At 45.5% G+C, this 20,198-nt stretch overlaps 1 protein-coding gene across 10 annotated transcripts in view; it reads left to right on the top strand.

Moving 5' to 3' along the window:
• The window catches only part of Nmnat3 (nicotinamide nucleotide adenylyltransferase 3), a 100,633-nt gene that overhangs the window by 8,820 nt on the left and 71,615 nt on the right, over positions 1–20,198 (top strand). For 4 of the 10 annotated variants that reach the window (XR_012443289.1, XR_012443288.1, XM_074060329.1 and 1 more), the window contains exon 1: positions 11,834–12,004. The exons of 2 other annotated variants lie outside the window; for them this stretch is intronic. Coding sequence is in view for 5 of the 8 variants with exons in the window: in XM_074060329.1 (XP_073916430.1) it covers positions 11,947–12,004 (58 nt within the window). In the remaining 3 variants the exon portion in view is untranslated. 4 more of the 10 variants (XM_020180170.2, XM_074060328.1, XM_074060326.1 and 1 more) reach the window with 3 other exon arrangements.

Below are 20,198 nucleotides of genomic sequence, written 5' to 3'. Positions count from 1 at the left end.
GCCTGTGCAGATGTGATGGCTGACACCAGAGCCTGAGGCTTGCTCTGCAGAAGAGCTGGCCAGCTGCAGCTGTGGCCCCTCCCTGCTCTTGCACCTCCATGCTTGGCCCTGCCCTGCCGTCCCTGGACATGCTCAATACCAGAAACTTCTGTGGTTTTGCTTCCACAGCTGGTTTGACCACCTTGTGCCTTTTCAGTCACCTGTGTGTCGTGCAGGTGATAGTTATTCAATTTGTCAATGTTTGTCTGCCTCCCTTATTTTTCTTCCAGCGTGTACATTTTGACCTTTTCCTTTCTCTTGGTTTTCTCTCTTACTGCTCAAAAGATGAAATAGGAATCCCAATGTTATGTGCTGTCCTCTCTTTCTCTGATAAAGCTTGGTTGAAGTCTTTTACTGGCAATGCATTGGGATTTTGATTTTTTTTGCTACCACTTCTGGACGACCGCTGTGCTATATAGGTCACCAGTGACCGCCACATTACTAGGTCTTACAGGTGTTCTCTGTCCATATTTTCTGTGCAATATTTGGTCCCTCTGACTGTGTCCACACTTGAACCATTCTTCCTTGGCTTTTTCTCTCTTCTGTGATTGTTCCTTCTTTGAGTCCTCTACCTACTCCCTTTCCTCTGCTGGCATTTTTGGTGGGGACAATCTTCTCGTGGGCTTCCTCTTGTCTGTGCACTCCACTTGGATGAGTTAATCTGTGCACCTGGTTTTTAACTATCACCTTTGCATGGACACCTCCTGCATCCTTATCCATCATGTCTTCTTTGGAGCCTGGACTTCTGTGCCCAGCAGCCTGTTGCATGGTTCCTCTGAGGCTCCCCTGGGCCTCCAGATTCAGTATGTTTCATTTGTTCTAGAGGATTCCTTCTGTCTCAGGGCCACCTAAATACCTGCCTCATTAGGTTGTGTCTGCTACCGCCCAGTAGTCAGTCACAGGTAAGCTTGTCAGAAAGTTCCTGTCTTAGAAAATCAAATGTTAAAAAGGTTACAAGCCAAGAATTCCTCAAAACTTAGAAGCTTAAAACTAAACAACCATTTTATTATTACCTCTCACAGTTTTGGGGTTTGGCTGGGCATGGGTAAGCAGTTCTTGCTCCGGGTCTCCCATTCAGAGGTAGTTAGATGGTGACTGGGGCTGGAGCCACCTCCAAGTCCTTCTCACTCAGGGCCTAGCAGCTGGCAGTTGGGATCTCAGCTGGAATTCTGGCTGGAATGCCTTATGGAGTAGCCCGGATTTCCTCACAGCACTCAGCTGGAGTCTAGGAACACCTATCCCAATAAGATGAGTTGCAAGATGGATCACACCCTACATCTACCCTCACTGCCCTTCCTCAATTCATGGGGCTGGAACATGGCACCATCACTTTAAAAAAAAAAAAAAAAAAAAGCATATGGGCAGAAGATAGCGTTCTGGCAGTCTTGGAAATGCACCTTGTGTCAGCACCCCACCATGTCTAAGAGAACTACCTGAAATGCCACAGGATAGTCCTGTCTGGATTTTTAGCTTTTTAACTAGTTAACATAGTTACAGGATACAAAAGTTAAGAAAAATAAATATAACTGTGTGCAATGAAAGTGCTCACTCATTCCATAGCTCCCCATAGACAGTCACTGTTATGTTTTTAAATACGTTTTCAGAGTTTGTACCTATTTTTATAGACCACTCTTTTATGCAAAACATAGTATCCTATACTCAGTGTTCTGTACTTTTTTTTTATTTACCTAAAGTATATCTGGGAAGGATTGTCTGGTAACTAACTACACAGAAGATTCTCTCTCTCTCTCTTTCTCTCTCTCTCTCTCAGTATCTCTGTCTTTTTCACTCACTCTCTCACTCACTATCGTGGGCCTTTACCTTGGTTTATTTAATCAGTTTTTTCCTGGGAGGCCACTTAGTTGCTACTATAGGTGGTGCTGTAGCAATTAACATATATGTGCCCTCCTTTACATGAGAGAATAAATTAAGAAGCCTCCCTCAAGAGCCCTAGCCACTTACGGACATTCTGTTCCCATAGTGCCTCACACTCATCCCATTCTGGTGTCTCTCATACCTCCTCTCACCAGATGTGGGCTCCCACGGTTATAAACTGCAGCCACTGTAGCTTGTTTCCACCCTGCCTGGCACAGAGGAAGAGAGTGGATAGTCACTGAGTGGCTGGGGCCATGTCCACTTCCTCTAGCTGCATATTGCACCCTGTTTCAGGGCATGGGATTCCTTCCTAAGTTTGTCACTGAAACTGGAATCTGGCCCCACCCTGTTTTGCCTGGCTTCATGCACAGGGTGGAGGCTCAAGCCCCAAGCCCAGTGTTCTACAGCCTCCCAGGTCATCCCAGGATGGCTCCCTGACAGTGTGTCCTCTTCCAGAACAGCACCAGCAGGGCTTTGTGGTGGAGGGTGAGGTGGATGGTAGTCATCACATAGTATTAGGACATGAATTCCTGTCTTGACGGAAACCCAGCAAAGTAAATGAAGACATCCCCCTCCTGCTTCTCTCCCTCCTCCTCCTCCTCCTCTTCCTCATCCCCCTCCTCCTTGTTTTGGTGGTACTGGGGGTTGAACTCAGGGTCATGCTTTTGCTAAGTAAGTGCTCTACCACTTCAGCCATGCCACCCCCTTTTTTTGCTTTAATTTATTTTTCAGATACTGTCTTGCACTTTTGCCCAGGCCAGTCTTAGACTTCGATCTTCCTACCTCTGCCTCCCAAGTAGCTGGGATTTCAGATGTGAGCAATTACACCTGGCCCTTGAGGAAGTGTTCTCAAATCAGATGTTTTTATTGTTTCTGTTAAGAAACATATTCCTTAAGGAACATGGATTGTCTTTGTTAAAGTGAGGACACCAAACGCTGATCGTCACAAGCAAGAGTGATAGTTGTGCTTGGTGTACATTCAGGATTCTTTCTACTGTAAGTGATAGAAACTTCATTCAAATCAGGTTAAGCAAAGCTAGGATTCTGGCTACCATTGTAGAAAAGTTTCTGGGATCGGGCCTAGCCGGTTGCAGGTGGTTGGATGAAGGTGGGAGTTGTGCCTCTTCTTTCTTTTGGCTCTTCCTGCCACTGTGTTGCTTTTATTCTCTGAGTGGGGAAGATAGCAGGTTGGGGCTAATGTGGAGTTACAGCTCGTGGAACCGGAAGACATTCTTGTCTGCTGCCCAGATTGAAAGGGGGCTCTGATTTGTCCTGTAGGGATCACGTGTCCACTCCCAGACGGATCAGATTTTCCAGCAAGTTGCAGTTTTCTGGCCACTTGCATTGCCATATCTTTCCAAGTCACGCAGAGTGGTATCCAAGTGGTTTTCAGAACAAAGGCGGGTAAGACCCACACAGAGGAGCCGCCCACCATGGACAGTGAATCTCAAACTGTGAAGAGTACCTGAATTTGAGTGATGGGCTGGGTGTCGAGAAAAGGCTCATTGTGCTAATCTCTCCATGTGTTTGGAAATTGATGTAATAGAAAGTACTTTTTCTTTTGTTAAAGGAGCTTTTTTGTTTCTGCTTTGGTATGAGAACTCTCAAACCAACCCTTACACCCCTGAGTGTTTATTGTCTGATTTTCTGTGTTTCTTTTCAATGTGCAAAGAAAGCTTAATCCTTACTTCCCTCTGAGCTGAGGATTGGGAGGAAAACACACTTGACTTTAGATTTGCGTGATATGCTTGAAGGAAGGCAAGTCAAGGGCTGGTAAATCCAGGTCCCCATGGTTTCTGGGAAAATTTGCAGCTGGGGAGAGAGGGCTGTCTGTGTCCTGACTGAGTCGGTGTGCCCTCTTTCACAGGAAGGTGAAGTCTGAGTGGGGTCCTAGACTTTCCAGGCCATGTGCGTGGTTAGGGGGAAGACCAGATGCTCATCAGGCACTGGCTGCTGGAGGAAGTCATAGCATTTAGATGGCCTTTTCATTTAATAGGTGAGGAATCTGAGGCCAGAGGATAAAGTTAGGTGATGGTGCAAGGTCACACAGTGAAGTAGGAACGGAGTTGGCTTTGAGCACCCTACACTGACTTTAGTATCAGTGAATAGCTGTGTGACTTTGAGCAAGCCCCACTACCTCTCTGAGTTTCAATTTCTTCATCTGCTGTGATAGGCAGAATGATCCTCCAAAAATATCCTCACCCTAATCTCCAGAACCTGTGAATACTTTAGGTTACTTGGCAGGGAAATTAAATGAAACTGAGGTTGCTGACCAGCTGATGTAAAGATAAGAAGAGGGTCCTGAATCAACTGGATGAGCCTCATGCATACAGGGGTTCTTATAAGTGAAAGAGGATGGAAGGGAGCCAGTGGGAGAGATGCAGCATGAGAAAGACTGGGTTGGCCTCAGTCAGCTTGGAGGATGGCAGGGGCCATAAGCCAAGGAATGTGGCAAACCAGCCAGACAAGGCAAGGAATAGATTCTCATCTAGAGCCTCAAGAATTGAATGCAGCCTTGCTGTCACTCTATTTTAGTCCTTTGTGAACTTCTGACTTGGCAAAACAATAGAATAATAAATAGGTGTGGTTTTTTAACCACTAGGTTTGGGGTAATTTGTTACAACAGTTATTATACCTTTAAAGGGTAATAATCACACCACCTCCAAAGACTGGAGCTTAGAGTCAGGAAGGTCATGTCTGAACATTTCCCAGCAAAGACACTGGCAAGGAGTAGAAGCTCAGTAGCAGTAATGTCACTGGCGGGCGGTAGGGGCTGGCAGTGGGTGGCAGTGCTCATTAATGTAGAGTAAAGGCACAGTAGCTGATGGAAGAGCCAAAGCTGTGCCCCTAGTGAGGTTCAGGCTAACAGGAGGCCAGAGGAGGTACCATATGACCCAACTGGGTGGCCAAAGGCACCTGTGACAACCACTAGAATCAGCAAGGCCCTCTCCCTCCACTCCTTCACACCAGAGGGTGTAGGAGCAAGGGAGGCTGGCCTCATGATCTTCCTTGGGCAGGGCCTGCCTGGGGGACCTGGTGGCATACAGGACTCTCTGTTACCGGAATGTCTGCCCACCCCACCACTCATGCCTTTGGCTACCCTCAGAATCTCACACCTTATTACTGCTACCTGCAGGGTCAGTAGGAGAGCTTTAGTGATCTTGTCATGGGCCAGCCAATGTGCTCCATACTCTGTGACAGCTGGTGTCACTGACTCCTTCAGTCTTCAGAACAGACCTCTCAGACAGGTCTTTTGTCCTATATTGAAAGGAGAAGACAGAAGCTCCAAGAGGTCAGGCAGCTTGCTCAGGGCCACCTAGCTCAGCAGTGGCAGAGTAGGGATTACAAATCTTAGGTCCAGCTTTTGGGACAAACCTAGTCACCACTAGGAGAAGAGAGGCAGCTGCCATCCACCACTGACTGCAGTGGCTTTGGAGTGCTGTGTTCGAATGCTGTGGCCTGGGTGGGTGAGCTCCTCTGAGCCTCCAGAATAGGCCCCCATGGGAGGGGAGGCCCTCCTTTTTTTTTTGCACCTGGGAATGTTGGATCTCCACCCCCACTGGTAAAGCAGAGAGGGGCACGCATGCTTTTTTTAAAGACTTTGCGGAGACAGTCACTCACATCTGCCACCCGTTCGTTCTGAGTTACTATAACTGTATCTATGTTTTATTTTTCAAAAGATTTTGGTGGTACTAGGGTTTGAATTCAGGGCCTTGTGCTTGCTAGGCAGGCACTTTACCACTTGAGACACTCTCCTGTTTTTCAAAAGATTTGCGCTGACATTTGGGCTGGTGTTAGATGATATTGAGGAATTTTTGTTAATTATTGTTAATTTTATCAGATGTGATCATTACATGGAGGCCTTATTTTAGGAAGTATCTTTATTTTTGAGGTATTTAGAGGCAAAATGTCCTGGTGTCTATAATGGTCTGTAATGTTCTTCCGGTGGGGATGAGTAAAGTAAATATGGAAACACGTTAACGATCATTTGGGGAAGTCTGTGTGACTGTTCATTTTACTGTTCCTGCTACTTCTCTGTAATTTTTCATAATAAAATGGTTTTTTAAAAGGCATTCACTGTATCCTTCGGATGGACTCAAGCTGACCTATACACGACCCTGGGCTCCTGGAGTGGAAGAGGCACCTTGATCGTGATGGGGCAGAGGCTGGGAGAGGTGGAGGGCAGCCTGGGAGGAGCCAGCTCCCAGGAGGAAGTCAGATGCCAGACCTGTTTTTGGGTCGTCCAGGTGCACAGGTGCTTTTGTTGAGCTGTTTGTAGTCAGTCCTGAATCAAGTAAACAAGAAACAGTTGGTCAAGTCTTCTTTGATGCTGAGCCTTGACTCCTTCCACAAATAAGCAGGCTGGCTTTTCCTACACAGTGACATTCTTCCTTTGCTGTTTTATGACCCAAACACGACCCATCGTATTTGTCAAACACCTTCTCATGGCGCATACTACTTAGTCGGCACCGCATTTGCCATTTCAGATTTCTCAGCACGATTTTGTTGTTTCTTATTCTTTTGGTGAATTCTGTGATCTCTTTGGTTTTATGTGAAAGTTCATTTTTCAAACAAAGCAATGGAACAAATGATTCCTGATCTCCTCTTAGTTTCTCTTACTTTGCATTTGTCCTTATCAAAATAGCCGACCAGAGGTGAGGAGCAGCCCTCCAATGTGCTTTTGTCCCTTTATCTCCTCTAACTGTAAGGCACCAGTACTGCCAAAGACTTTGCCAAATCTAAAGACCTGTGTTGAGCATCTTTTAATACAGACATCACTGCTAACCAAGAAGCCAGGCTTTGCAAGTGCTTGGTTAGCTCTCTGAATATAGTGTTACCCGTCAACTGAAATTCTGTCCCTTTCCTTTTACATAAGACTACATACCCAGTGGCCTCTTAGTGGTAATTTCATAAATTCTGGGGGAAGTGAATTGTACGTGATCAATATATCTGTAGATGCATCAGGGTTTTTGAGCTGTGAGGGACTTTAAGATGAATCAGGTACAGTTCTGTTCATGGAGGAAACATTCATTTTAACTGTGTAGTCAATTCTCAATTAACAAGGGTAATGGAGTGGAAGAAGGTCACTGATAATCAAAGATCATTGGGAATATAAGATTATAGTCAACACCCAATTTTCTGGGGGCTGATTAACTGGTTTATGGATTGATTGAGGTTAAGACACAGTGGACCCAAGGATGTCATCCCTCTGGTAATTAGCCAGCAGCTCCTTCCACCTGTCTTCCTCCCACTCTCTCCATCCTGGGGTGGAGAGGGGTTTTCCCTGGATCTGGATCAGGTAGACCAAGTTGACCTTGACTGGGTTGGTACCACGATGGTGGAGACCTCAGTCCTGGGAGCTAGGAAGAGGTGGTAGACCAAGCCCTATAGCAGTGGCTCCAAACACCAAGCATCAGAACCACCTGGGGGGCCTGTGACTGGACCCCAGCCCCAGTTTCTGATTGTGCAGGGCTCGAGTGGGACCCAGGAATCTCTTTTTCAAATGAGTGCCCAAGCACTGTTAATACTGCTGGTCTTTGAAAACCACCACTTTCTAAAACAAGTTTTTCATCCCAGGTTACACATTAGAATCCACTGGGGCATCTGTTTCATTACATGAAAGGCCCCGGATGTGGAACTCAGGCAAGGGTAGAGTTAAGGCTCCCCAGGCAGATCTAACATGTGTCCAGGATTGACACCATCTCTTCAGGTAATATTCCCATACCTCAGATGTCTGTACCAGGGCTCCTGACTTTTCCTTTTCTTTGCCCCACTGTGTATTTGTTGAATAATATTTTTCTTTTAAATTAAGGGGTTTTCTTGTAAATTTAATGTAAAAACAAACTATAGCTCCCCTTCCTGTGGGAAAACTAGATTCACGGGACATAACTCCAAACACAAATACATTATTGGTTACCATTTCTAAGTTCTCAACTGGCGCCATCTTGTATCCCAACATTCTTTGGGAGTCTTCTCTGGAACTGTGCTTTTCCGTCTCCTCTCTATCACAAAGGTGAAAAAATGCACTCTGTGTTCTTCCACTCTCACTGGCCAGGGAGGGCTGTGCTAATTCTGAGCACAATTATCTTCTTCCAACAAGACAAATGGGTATGAATGCAAGTGAGAGTGACTGTGTTATAGAATAACCCCGAAGAGGTGATAATATTTACTTTTTAAAAAGTAACTGGTCAGTAGGAGAATATACACATTGTGATATAGCCAAAAACAAACAAACAAAAAAGCCCAGAATACCACACAGCAATGAAAAGGAGCAAACAATTGACTGAAACACCAATACAGATGAATCTCAGAAATATTGTGTTGAATTAAAACAGATGAGGAGGACTCTGGGAAAGGGACAGAGAGATTGAGTGGAGGGACTGTGGGGTAAAGGGATGTCCATAGGAGTTGGAGTGACATGAATGTGTGCACTTGTCTGAATTCATAGAATGGTGCCCTAAGATATGTGCATTTCATCATACGTTCAAAGGGAGGGAGAAAGAATGCTACACAACACTGTTCCCCAGCTGGTGAGATGCATGTGTGTGGTGCTGAGTGCACTGCTATTTGCATCTTACTTTGGAAGGCATCAAAAAATAAACTGAGCCAGGCATGGTGGCTCACACCTATAATCCTAGCTACTTGGGAGACTTAGATGGGGAGGATCATAGTTCCAGGTCAGCCCAGGCAAATAAGTTAATGAGACCCCCATCTCAACAGAAAAAGCTGGGTGTGGTGGTGTGCACTTGTCATCCCAGCTATGGTGGGACGCCTAAGATAGGAGAATCATTGTCCAAAAGACTCAAAAAGTGAGACCTTATTTCCAAAATAACTAGAACAAAAAGAGCTGGTGGAGTGGCTCAAGTGGTAGAGCAGCTCAAGTTGTAGAACGCCTGCCTAGCAAGCACAAGGCCCCGAGTTCAAACCCCAGTGCCATCAATAATGATAACAACAACAACAATGTGGATTGATGAATGAATAGAAGGGTAGATTTTTCAACAAAATAAATATAATAAAATTGAATTGGAGTTTAGGAGGTGGACATCCAATATTCACTTTAAAATGCTTAGACCTAGCTGTATGTTTGAAGATCTTTCATAATAAAGGTTGGGGGTGCGTAGAATGACACATACATCAGACCCACATGCCTGAGCTCTTTAGCATTGGCCACCCCAGCGGTCTTGCTAGCAATGACTGCTGGCAGCAGTTAGATGGGTAGAGGGTGGCAGCAGCACAGGGTGAGGTCACACATGAAGGGCTGCTGTGCTCGGGGGAGAAAGGTGAGTCTGTGTCCCTGCTGCTGGGCTCTCTGCAGGAGAGAAGGCCAAGGGCCTGTCCTTCCATCACCTGTGCTGTGTCCTAGCAGTACCCAGGGAAGGTCACCTGGGCAGTGAGCCCAGGAAGAGGAGCCTCACAGAAGCTGTGTTAAATGCGAGTTGCTAATACTTCTCAGACTTTGCCACAGAGAAGGTGCTTCCCAAGCTTCTCAAATAACCAGGACACCAAAACATGCTAGCCCTGGTGTCCCATGGCTACCCTGACCCCAGGGAATGTTGGGGCTGTAGGTTTAGGGGTATGAACTAACTGTCCTGGTGATTAGGCAGTTTACAGGGTAGGAATGACCTTCTCAGGCATGGTTGGGAACTCTTGCGCATTTTGGGAACCCCACAGCAGCAACCAGGGACCTGAGGCACCACTCTGAACCACAGAGTCCTTCCTGCCCTCAGCATATCCACACAGCAGACCCACGGCACACCTCCACTACACATCCACTGCACACCTCTGTTGTATACCTCCACGGAACACCTGCATGCCCACAGCAAACCCCCTCAACTGCACATTCTTGTGGCACACCTGCACAACAAAATGTCCACAACACATAGTGTGATGTAGTCTTCCTCTATCATCCACCCTCACCCTCCTCACATTCACAGAAACCCTCCCCTGTGACACCACAGAGACCCATGGTCCATCACACCCCTCAAGGCAGACTTGCACAACACCCCCAACACCACAGGCTCTTGTATGGCACCCTCTTAATGGCACACACTCTCAATATGGCCAAAGCATGCTCCCCACCGCACATCTCAGGAGCACCCCCTGGGCAACCCGGAGGGCTCCCCCCCTCCCCTGAGGCCAAGCTAGCCTGCTTTTCTGTTGTCCTTACCTGTGCACAGATTTGAGATGCATGGGAAGAAGAACCATTTACTCTTGAGAGAAGAATTACGATTTATGTCTAAGGTTAGTTAAAATACCAGTTACATTTATTGTTTCCTGCAGAACTGAATGAGCCCATGGCGAGTACCATAGAGCTTGGGGTTCAGGTGGGGGCCAATTGGCCTTCTTCAGGCTTCTGGTGGTTTCTGCACCTCCAGAGGCAGTGGGAGCGAATGCCCTTCTTGGTTCATGGGAGTTTGTACTTCCCTTTGTTTCCTGGTACTATGTTTTTGGACTGCGCCTCCAGCTTAAGTGTTCCAGTTAAAAACAAGATGATAGTCAATTTCTGCACAGTGTTTGTACAGACCAAAGATGACACATGAGACAGTGTACTTATGGACACAGAATAGAATTCAAAAACCTAAAGTGCCTACTACATAGCACACTAACTTTTACCTATTGTTGTTATTACTATTATTATTAATTTATTAGGATCATGATTTGTTATTGTCCTCCACAGAGTTTAAAATACAAAAACATAATATTTGGAGTCCCTGTAGCTGCAATAATATATGATTTTTTGCTTTTACTACAGATGGCATTTTGAACACTGAAGTAGCTGCTTATTTTTTTCATGTCTTTGAGAGCAGGGACTGTATGGGTCACACCTCTGTCCCCAGGACTGAGCATAGTACACACAGAGAAAGTTAGGGATTTGGACAGTCAGTGCAATGGCACAGTTTCTTGATGAGCAAGTCATCTCAGTAACAGCATCATTCAGCTCATCCAAGCTGTACTTTCAAAGCAAAGCCTTCAACAGCACCTTCAGAGCTATAGTCATTATTGTCATTTACATACTCGTGTCAATTAATGTCATGTACCCATTAAATGGGACATAGAGCTGCCCGTTGGTCTGCAACTCTGATGGTAGAATCCTCTTCTAGTCAGTGACCTCAGGTTATCACTTCCTGACCATTACCAAGGCTTGTCCTCAACCCCCTCCACAGCCAGGCCCTCCAGCTATGGCCCTGCCCTGGTCTTGTTTAAGCACAGTCATGATGCCAGTTCGCAGGACTGGATTCCAGTTGGAATGTGACAAGCATTGCAGTTGCTTTCATGCATCTGAGCTAATGACATCTCCATCTTCTGAATTCCTCATAGAGGCAGAAAAAAAAAGCAAGAACTAGTGCCCAAGCATGCCAGTGACCTGCTCTTCACCTAAAGCAGCCCAATTCTGCCACCAGTTGAGCTTCTTCTGACTTTTTGCAGTCTGGGCCAGGTATCACAGCATGCCAGTGTGCCCCTCCAGAAAGCCCTCTGTCTAACATAGCTCATAGCTCCCATTTCATTTATCAGGCTCTTGGTATGTTATTGCTAGGGGCAAAAAAATGCGTTGGTGTTACTTCTTCCCTCCCTCTGCTGCTCGGGCACTTTAGTAATTTTAAAAGTGCTGTTTCTCCTTCTTGTCTAGAGAAGTGAAAATAATTTTAATAGAAAATGGGTAATTTGCAGCTACAATGCCAGGCTGGTAATCAAAAACTTATAAATGAAAACATGAGCATATGTTTATCACTTTTGGAAATTAGAATGTAATTCAAATAGCTGTGGCCTCAAAGAGCAGCCATTATGGAAGGGAAAGCAGGCTTGGTTCTTAGTTGGAGACCTGCCTGCTAATGAGGTTTTTATGTTGCTTTTGCCTCAGGAGCTGTCCCAAGGTGGAGGAGGGTCTCAGCTGTTCAGGGGACCCTCAGGTAATCGCTTGCAGATGAATCATTCCCCTGCTGGCAACCACCACAGTCAAGGTCAAGTTCATCTTTGTCAACAGCAAGCCCAGGGTTCCTACCAACCTGGCCCACAGCCATTCTTCCCACCTTAATGACTCTGTGGGCCCTCTTACTGCTGTACGGTGCACCATGGCCTTTCACTTTCCCAGGTGTTTGCAAACACCAGGAATGTTTTTCTCTCTTCAATTTATTTATCTGTCTAATTCTTATTCATCCTTCTGAACTCTAAAGACCTATCACTTCCTCCTGGCTCCCCCTCCTTCAGCCTGTCTAGGCTGAGGGCATCCACACTCTGTTGCCATTTGTACTGGCTCTTCCAGCCCTGGGTTGTTATGGTCAGTTGGTCTTTCTTGTGCTCCACCACCTCAGACAGGTAAGCCTCTATGCAGGAATGCAGTAGCTTGCTCACAGGCTTGGGCTCCAGACTGGGGACAGAAGGGATGAGCTGAGGTTTGTATTCAGGAGAGGCTACCCTGAGGAGTGGGAAGCAAGTGAGGCAAGTGAGGGTCTGGCCCAGGACTTATCAGGACTTATGAGGGAATGGAGAGGAGGGGAGGTCACAGGGACATCCAGGAAGGGGATTGTACAGGATTTGGTGATGGATGCATCCAGAGGCTGGTGGGAGCGGAAGGAAAAGGAACCATAATGGCCCAGGCAGCTGACTGGGCGATGGTGCTGTTCCCTGTGGGAACATGGAGGACATGGTGGGGATGCTCTGAGGCATGGATCAGTCCAAGTCTAGGGAAGCAGGAGAAGGAAAGGGAGAAGCAAGTGGATCCAGGCTAGATGTGTCAAGGAAAGGGGACCTCATTTATTCAGCAAGCATTTATTAAGCACCTTTTGTGTACCAGTTTGAAAGCCAGGGATGTTAAGAACAAGAGGTTTGGTTTTAGATGCATACAGAGGGCCAACCTCAGAGGTCTTAGATGTACTGAGGTGGAAAGGCCCAGGGTGTCCACTTCACGGTGCCATCAGCAAGGTTATTAGTGTGGGACCAGGAGTCACTCATGGAAAACCAAGGCATCTTGGCAGGTTAGGTTTCAGAAGGTGACAAACGAGGGGTGGCCAGCATGCTAGGATCTAGACAAAGAAGCCAGAAACGTCATATGAAGTGTGGTAGGTAAGAGAGCTGAGGGAGCATTCAGGCCACAAGGAGGACTCTCACAGGGACATGGACACAGGGAGAAAAAGCTGGTGTCCTAAAGTATAAATTGTCTTATTGCTCCCAGGACTGATTTAGGAAAATGGGAACCAAGGACCTGCTTGATAAATGAACTTTTTGATTGTCCAGAAAATGCTGCCTTCAGTAAAGCACCAGTGGCTCACACCTGTAATCCTAGCTACTCAGGAGGCAGAGATCAGGAGGATCAAGGTTCGAAGCCAGCCTGGGCAAATAGTTCACAAGACCCTATTTGGAAAAATCCCATCACAAAAAAGGGCTGGTGGAGTGACTCAAGGTATAGGCCCTGAGTTCAAACAGCAAAACAAAACAAAACAAAACAAAACTGGCTTCAGCTCCCATAACTGTTTTATTACTTCAAATTTCTATTATTTTTTAATTGGACAGTTTTTAAAATCATGTTTCTTTTTTATAATCATTACCCTTTTGTTACTGTATGACACACTGAGAGATGTCAGATGTTTTGCACTTGAATTTAAATAATAAACACCCAGAGTCTTATTTTATTTGTAGTATGACCTCATCGGGGCCATTTAATCTAAACAAGTATTTTTTCTTTTATAAGATGGAGTAGACATAGAAAACGACACCATTAAAGTGACATTTATAAAGCAAGGATTCCTTGAATTTCTGGCATTCTCCCGTTTCTGTCTTTTACATTTGTCTTTAACATTTGGACTCCACTGTTTCAACAGAATGGGAGTCAGACACTTTTCATGAAGCTTATGTTGCATTGTGAGTCTTTTTAAATCTCCTCTTAAGCAAACATGCATCTCTGCATAAGCACATCAAGCCTGGGTTTCTCTCAGCTTTTGTCCTCGGACTTGTAATTACCATGAACTCTGTCTGCCTTCTGAGACTCAGTGCTTCGTTTGGTTCTACATTGACTCCCTCTAGTCTCTCTGGAGGGAGAGAAGGGGTAGAGGATTATTGGATCTCGAGCCTCTCTCCTAGGGAAAGAAGCTGCAGGGCATCTGTTTGCTTTTGCTTTCAAAATTAAAGTGGATTTAATTTGGTTTTGAGAGTTTTGCAATTTCACTCAAACATTGTACGGTTGGGAACCTAGGAGTGGATAAAGTGATAAAGTCCCCACGAGGGCCTCTCAGGCCCAGGAATAAGTGGGAAGAGCTGTTACCTCCTGCAGGCTGCCTTGTTGACACACAGGTCCTGAGAGGCAGGACTGTGAAGCCCAGAGGGGCCGGGGAACCTGCAGGGTGGACTCAAACACCAGCCCATTCTTTCTCACCATGCAACCTTGAGCAAACTGTCACTTCTGAGTCCCAGTTTCCTGGTCTGCAAAGTAGAGGAATAGCACCTAACTTAAATAGCGTGTACAGCAATGGGCTGCAGTGCCCTTTACACAGTGTCCCTTACACATTGTGAAGTTCAACTGCTCACACTACAGCTGTGCTCACCTCGTCCACCCAGGCTAGTGACCTCACTTCTGGATCCTCTTACATTTTGTGGGTTCCCTGATGCTCACACCTCACTGGTTCATGGCTCTTCCACCAGCTCAGGCTACCTCAGGGCTGTGATGTGCTGAGTCTTCTTGGGCACCCAGTCCTGTGCTGGGCATTGGGGCTCAGGGTGTACCCCAGGGCCAAAGGCTTCCGCCCAGCATCACCTCCAGCCTGATCTTCCAGGGCTCTTGGTGAGGACCTAGAACATTCTCTGTCACACTTGAACTAGTGAGGGCTGGACATAGCAAGAAGAGGACCCCAGAGGCAACCTTTTGTGAGGAAAGGAGCATGTGAGTCTCTGTCTCCCTCCATATGGGGGACAGGGGAGTGGCAGTCAGAGAAGGGGAACAGGCACGAGCTTAGGTGAGAGACACTGTGATAAGCCATTAGGAAAGCAGGATGGGGTAAGTTAGGGAGAGATTAAGGAAGGCCATTTTGCACCCTTGCCTACAGCCTAGGACCCTGTAGCCAGGGTGGACTCTGCCCTCAGACAAACAGAGCCTCGACTACACCCACAAGCGTGGGCCACCTTAATCCCAGCAGCTGCCTTGGAGATGCACCCATGGTTTTCAGGAGCCTGAGTCTCGTAATTTCTGGCGGAGAAGCAGTTCGAAGCCATTGGCAGAAGGTCAGGGTACCATCTGCAGATAAAGTGCCACATGTTATTGGCTTCCACTGTCTTAATATCACGGATATTAGGCAGACTTCCTCTCAGAATAACCTCTGGCTTTTGAATTATTTGACATGGATATATGTGGGATTGTTGGTGGAGTTTTTAATCTGTTTTGTTTTCATTTTTCCTTCAGATAATTTGGAAACATACTTTCTGGAGCTAAGACCTAATACAGGAACTATGATGTAAAAAACTGAGGTCTGTTACTTTTTAAAAATTTTTTGAGATAGTGGAGGTTTGAACTCAGGGCCTTGTGCTTGCTAGGCAGGTGCTCTACCAGTCCTTTCTGCGTTGGTTATTTCTGAGATAGGGTCTCGATTTACACCTGGGCCAGCCTGGAATTGCAATCCTTGTATGTGTGCTTTCCCATGTAGCTTTTAAGGCAATCCACTACCATGCCCAGCCATTGGTTGAGATGGGGTCTTGTGAACCTTTTACCTTGAACTGCAATCCTCCCAATCTCTGCTGCCCACGTAGCTAGGTTTATAGGCTTGTGTCACCACAGCCAGTCTTGAAAAAAAATTAGGACTTAAACTCGAAAGTGGAAACCATTTGGTGGGTGCCATTATTTAGTTTCTAACTCATGAGTTTTTGTGTCTCAAATATTTTATGCTGTGTGGCATAAAACTGTCAAAGTGTTTATATACTTCCTACAAAAATCATAGTTAAGGTTTCATGACCACTTCTTAGTTTTTAAAATGTTTTCCTTTATACTAGAAGACTCATGTTGGATTAAACCCAAAAGTTATTTTAAATAATCACTTCAGAGATATCTTTTTATTTTTTTAATTTATAAAAGAATGTAGTGATTTTCCCTGGTTATGTCTTGGATAGCACTGTCGAAAAGAAAATTCACATCTTCCCTTTTGTAAGTGAAGTTATGAAATCATCCCTGAAGGGTCTTGGAAATAAGATAGATACTTCTCCCTTGGAGCCTTGTCAGCGACTTCTGCCTCAAGGAAAGGAAATGGATTAGAGAATTGCTCTGGGTCCTTTTGAACCTTACAGTTCTCTGAATTTATTCCTGACATAGAAGGGATCTTTTGCATCTTCCACGCTTGGCCCCAGGTGTCGATCTCTCCTTCGGCCTGGGATGAGGCTGTGTGTAATGACGCAGTGCTTAGTCCCTACACATCTCCACACGGAAGTGCTCGCTTTATAAGGCGACACCCTAGCTCTGTTATTAACTTACCACATAACCTCAGCTAACCAACGTTGCCTCAGTTTCTTCAACTGGAAGATGGGTGGGGCTTGGTCAGATGTTCACATTCTACAAATGGAAGAACAAAAGCAAGGGGTTAAGAATTTTGATAAAGCATCTGCCCTGCCAACATTCCTGTATTCTACTTATAGAAAAATCCAGCTGCCAATCTTGTGACAATTTGTTTAAAATATTGGAGACGAAACTCTGTCTTGAAATTTGTAATAAGGAATCAAAGTACTATGACTTCTTAAGATTTGCAGCAAATCCTGCAAAAACATACCTGGAAGATACTCTACACGATGTAGAAGAGAGGGGATTGGTTCCTTTCATTTTGCATAATAAAAATTTCACTAAGCCATCACTTAAGCAGTGTGTGTAGAAGCTTGTAGCTTTCAAGGCACTGTGTTCCTGTAGCATGTGTTGGAGATAGGGGTGGCCTGTGTCTCTCCTTTTATTTATCCAAAAGAGAATTGGACTTATAGTTTCTTTCTTTCTTTTGATGGGTTTGAACTCAGGCCCTTGTACTTGCTAGGCAGGCACTCTGCCACTTGAGCCATACCCCCAGCCATCTTTTCCTTAGCTGTTTTACAAATAGGGTCTTTCATTTATGCCTAGGCCAGCCTGGACTGCAGTCCTTCCATTTATGCCTCCCCTGTAGCTGGAAAGACAGGTGAACGCTACCACACCCAGTTCTATATTGGTCGAGATGGGGTCTTGCTAAATTTTTGCCCAGGCTAGCCTTGAGTCCTGATCTCTGCCTCCCAAATAGCTAGAATTACAGGCATGAGCCACTGCACCAGGCTGACTCATATTTTCTTGTTGTCTAGAAATCACATGTCTATGTTGGGGTCCTGAGACATAGCTTTTCATCTCTTCAGAGCCCCTGGATTGATACTGTGGGTCATTGCATATATCTCAACTGACTTTCTGCTGTGTAGCTGGTCAGTTTGCACGTGCATTAATCCAAACTAGTGTTTCAAGTGGGTAGGTAAGCGGGCTCTGACCCGCAGGCTCTCCCTGTGTGTGTAGTGGAGAACTGCGTACTTTGGGGTGTGTGCTGAGGAGTGAGTCCAGGAGTGTCCTTGTCAAAGCAGTAGCACCTCCCATCCTGGCGGCAACTCAAAGCCACAGAGAGCTGAGCACAATGGTGAACCCCCTGGGGAGTGTTGGCTGACAGCAGGAAAACCACCTTCCCAGGTGAAACCACCTTTAGAAAGATCCTCGTAGAGAATTTCACAGGAGGAAGTGCTTAGAAGACGAGGTTCCCCTTGACTTTGGCGTGAAACTGCTGAGTACAGAATAGGAACTTTGTTCCTCTCCTGAGGAAGAGACAAAAGATCTGCTTGCTTGGGTCTTCTGGCTGCTGATGGTATGTCCTTTTATTTCTTTTTCTTTTTAAAGTAAAAACCTGGCTGTGCTACCAGAGAGCTTGGTATAAATGCCAGGTGCTCTGTCTGAACTTGGCCAATTAGATGATTCCAGAAACCTCAAGAACACACAGGCATTTCAAGACCTTGCTGGGCACATAGTTACCAGGGGGCTCTGCTGTCACCAGACACCATGCCAGACAAAGTCCTCCTAGTGTACTTTTATTTCATTTCCATCTTTTTGTTTCTTAAAATTACAGAAAGAGGGGATGCGTTTCAAGACCCCCACTGGCTGCCTAAAACTAAAGGTAGTACCGAACCCGAGAATTCAGTGTCTTTTCCTTCTTAGCACTTAGCTGCCGTGGCCATAACTTTTGCGGTTTGAGATGCAACAGTGAAACTACCAGAAATTTCTTTTTCCTTCACAATTTCACGGAGAGGATTTGTTCTTATCATAGGCTTTGGCAACTGCAGCATAGGACTTTTTTCTTTCCTTATTAAGTTGAGGGTTTTCACCCTTTCACTTAACGGAAGCAATTTCAGCTTTCTTTGGCAGATCTGAGGTGCCAGCATGGCTCCTCATACAGTTTGGAGCCATAAAATACAGGTTACTTGAGCACAAGCACTGTGATACCAGCCAACATGGAAACCAGGATGGCTACTGAGTGACTAACGGGTGGGTAGCACACACACCATGGACATGCTGGGCAGAGGGATGATTCATGCTGTGGGCAGGATGGACCTTCACTGTACTCAGAACAGCATGAAGTTTAAAGTTTATGAATTGTTTTATAAAGTTTGTAATGAAATTTCTGGAAGTTTTCATTTAATAGTTTCAGACTGAGGTTGATTGCACGTCGTAACTATAACCAGAAGGCAAACTATGTACATAATTATGGAAAAAGTTAACACTAATACTGTCTGGGACTTGCGTTTCTTTACTCAGTATATTTACTTAGTAATATTCTCCTATATCAGGATATTAGATCTACATCACCCTTTTTTTTTTTTTTGCATCCTTGGGACTTGAACTCCAGGCCTCCCACTTGCTAGGCAGGCACTCTTACTGCTCTCTGCCAGCCATTTTCTGTGATGGGTTTTTTCGAGCTAGAGTCTCACAAATTATTTGCCTGGATTGGTCTTGAACCTTGATCCTCCTGATCTCTGCCTCCCAAGGAGCTAGGTTTACAGGTGCGAGCCACTGGTGCCCAGCGGCGATGTCACTCTCTTGAATAGCTGCGTAGTATCACACGGAATTTTAGCACCCTCCTGTTGGTAGACATTTGAATCTTTAACTTTTCATTACTGATGCTAAACCTTCAGAGAACAGCCGCAAACATATGCTTATAGACATCTGTCTGCATTTATTGATAATTATTCTGCATTTGTTTGAAGATGTGCTTCCCTAACATGCACACACACACACACACGTGTACACACATGTACACACCCCTACACCTATGCAGATACCGCTGAGCTTGGAGTTAATTTTTGGGAAGTTTCCTAAATCCATGGTGTCCTCTTGCCCCTTCATACTTAACCGATCAGATGTTAACTTTAAGAACCAAATATCTTTTCTTCCTGCCCCCTGCCTCCTGCTTGTGGAGGGGCATTGTCCAGAGCTGGGAGTTGGTTACCTGTCTTTCTTAACCTGTGTAAGCATTCAACCCTTGTCTGTCTCACTTACTGGAGGCCAGAAGCTGAATTCTGTCAAATACCACCAAAGAATGTAGGGCATTTGGAATAACTGTTGTACAAACTGAAACTTCTCCCTCCAAGACCTCTGTGAGTGTCTCAGTTTCCTCTGGCTGCTGTAACAAATTCCTAGCTTAAAACATCAGAACTTTATTTTTGCATAGTTCTAGAAGCCAGAGGTCTGAAATCAGTATCCACTAGTCAACATCAAAGTGTCAGCAAGGCCACATTTCCTTCAGAAGCTCTAGAGGGAATCTGTTTGTGGTCTATCCCAGCTTCTAGTGGCTGCCAACATTCCTTGGCTCGTGGCCACATCACTGCAGTCTTCAAGGTCAGCATCTACAAGTTTCACCGTTTCAGCTTCACGTGGCCTTTGCATGTGCCAAATCTCCCTTTGCCTTCCTCTTATAAAGAAACACGTGCTTGCATTTCACACGACCAGCTCACAGTCTTTAACTTAATCTCACCTGCAAAGACCTTCTCTCCAGATAAAGTAGCATTTACAGGTTCTAGCCATTAGGCCCTGCCGATATCTGTGTCACGGAGACGTTATTCAACCTACTATGTGAGTTTTTCTTTTTAACCTCCATTCCAGTATATTTTAACTTACTGCTGGGACATGCTTGATCTTTCTTTTCAACTCTTGGAAGAATGTCTTTTCATAAAGGTCATTATTTTGCTTTGTGCACTGAAAAACTGACTTCAAAGGTAAGGTGTCAGAGTCAAGGTCAGACAGAAAAATCTCTGACAAGCTCCTTAGTCCA

Source organism: Castor canadensis, chromosome 17, assembly GCF_047511655.1.
Source record: "Castor canadensis chromosome 17, mCasCan1.hap1v2, whole genome shotgun sequence".
NCBI lineage: Eukaryota > Metazoa > Chordata > Mammalia > Rodentia > Castoridae > Castor > Castor canadensis.
Note: the sequence above shows the minus strand (reverse complement) of the source record. Positions and strands in the feature narration are given on the sequence as shown.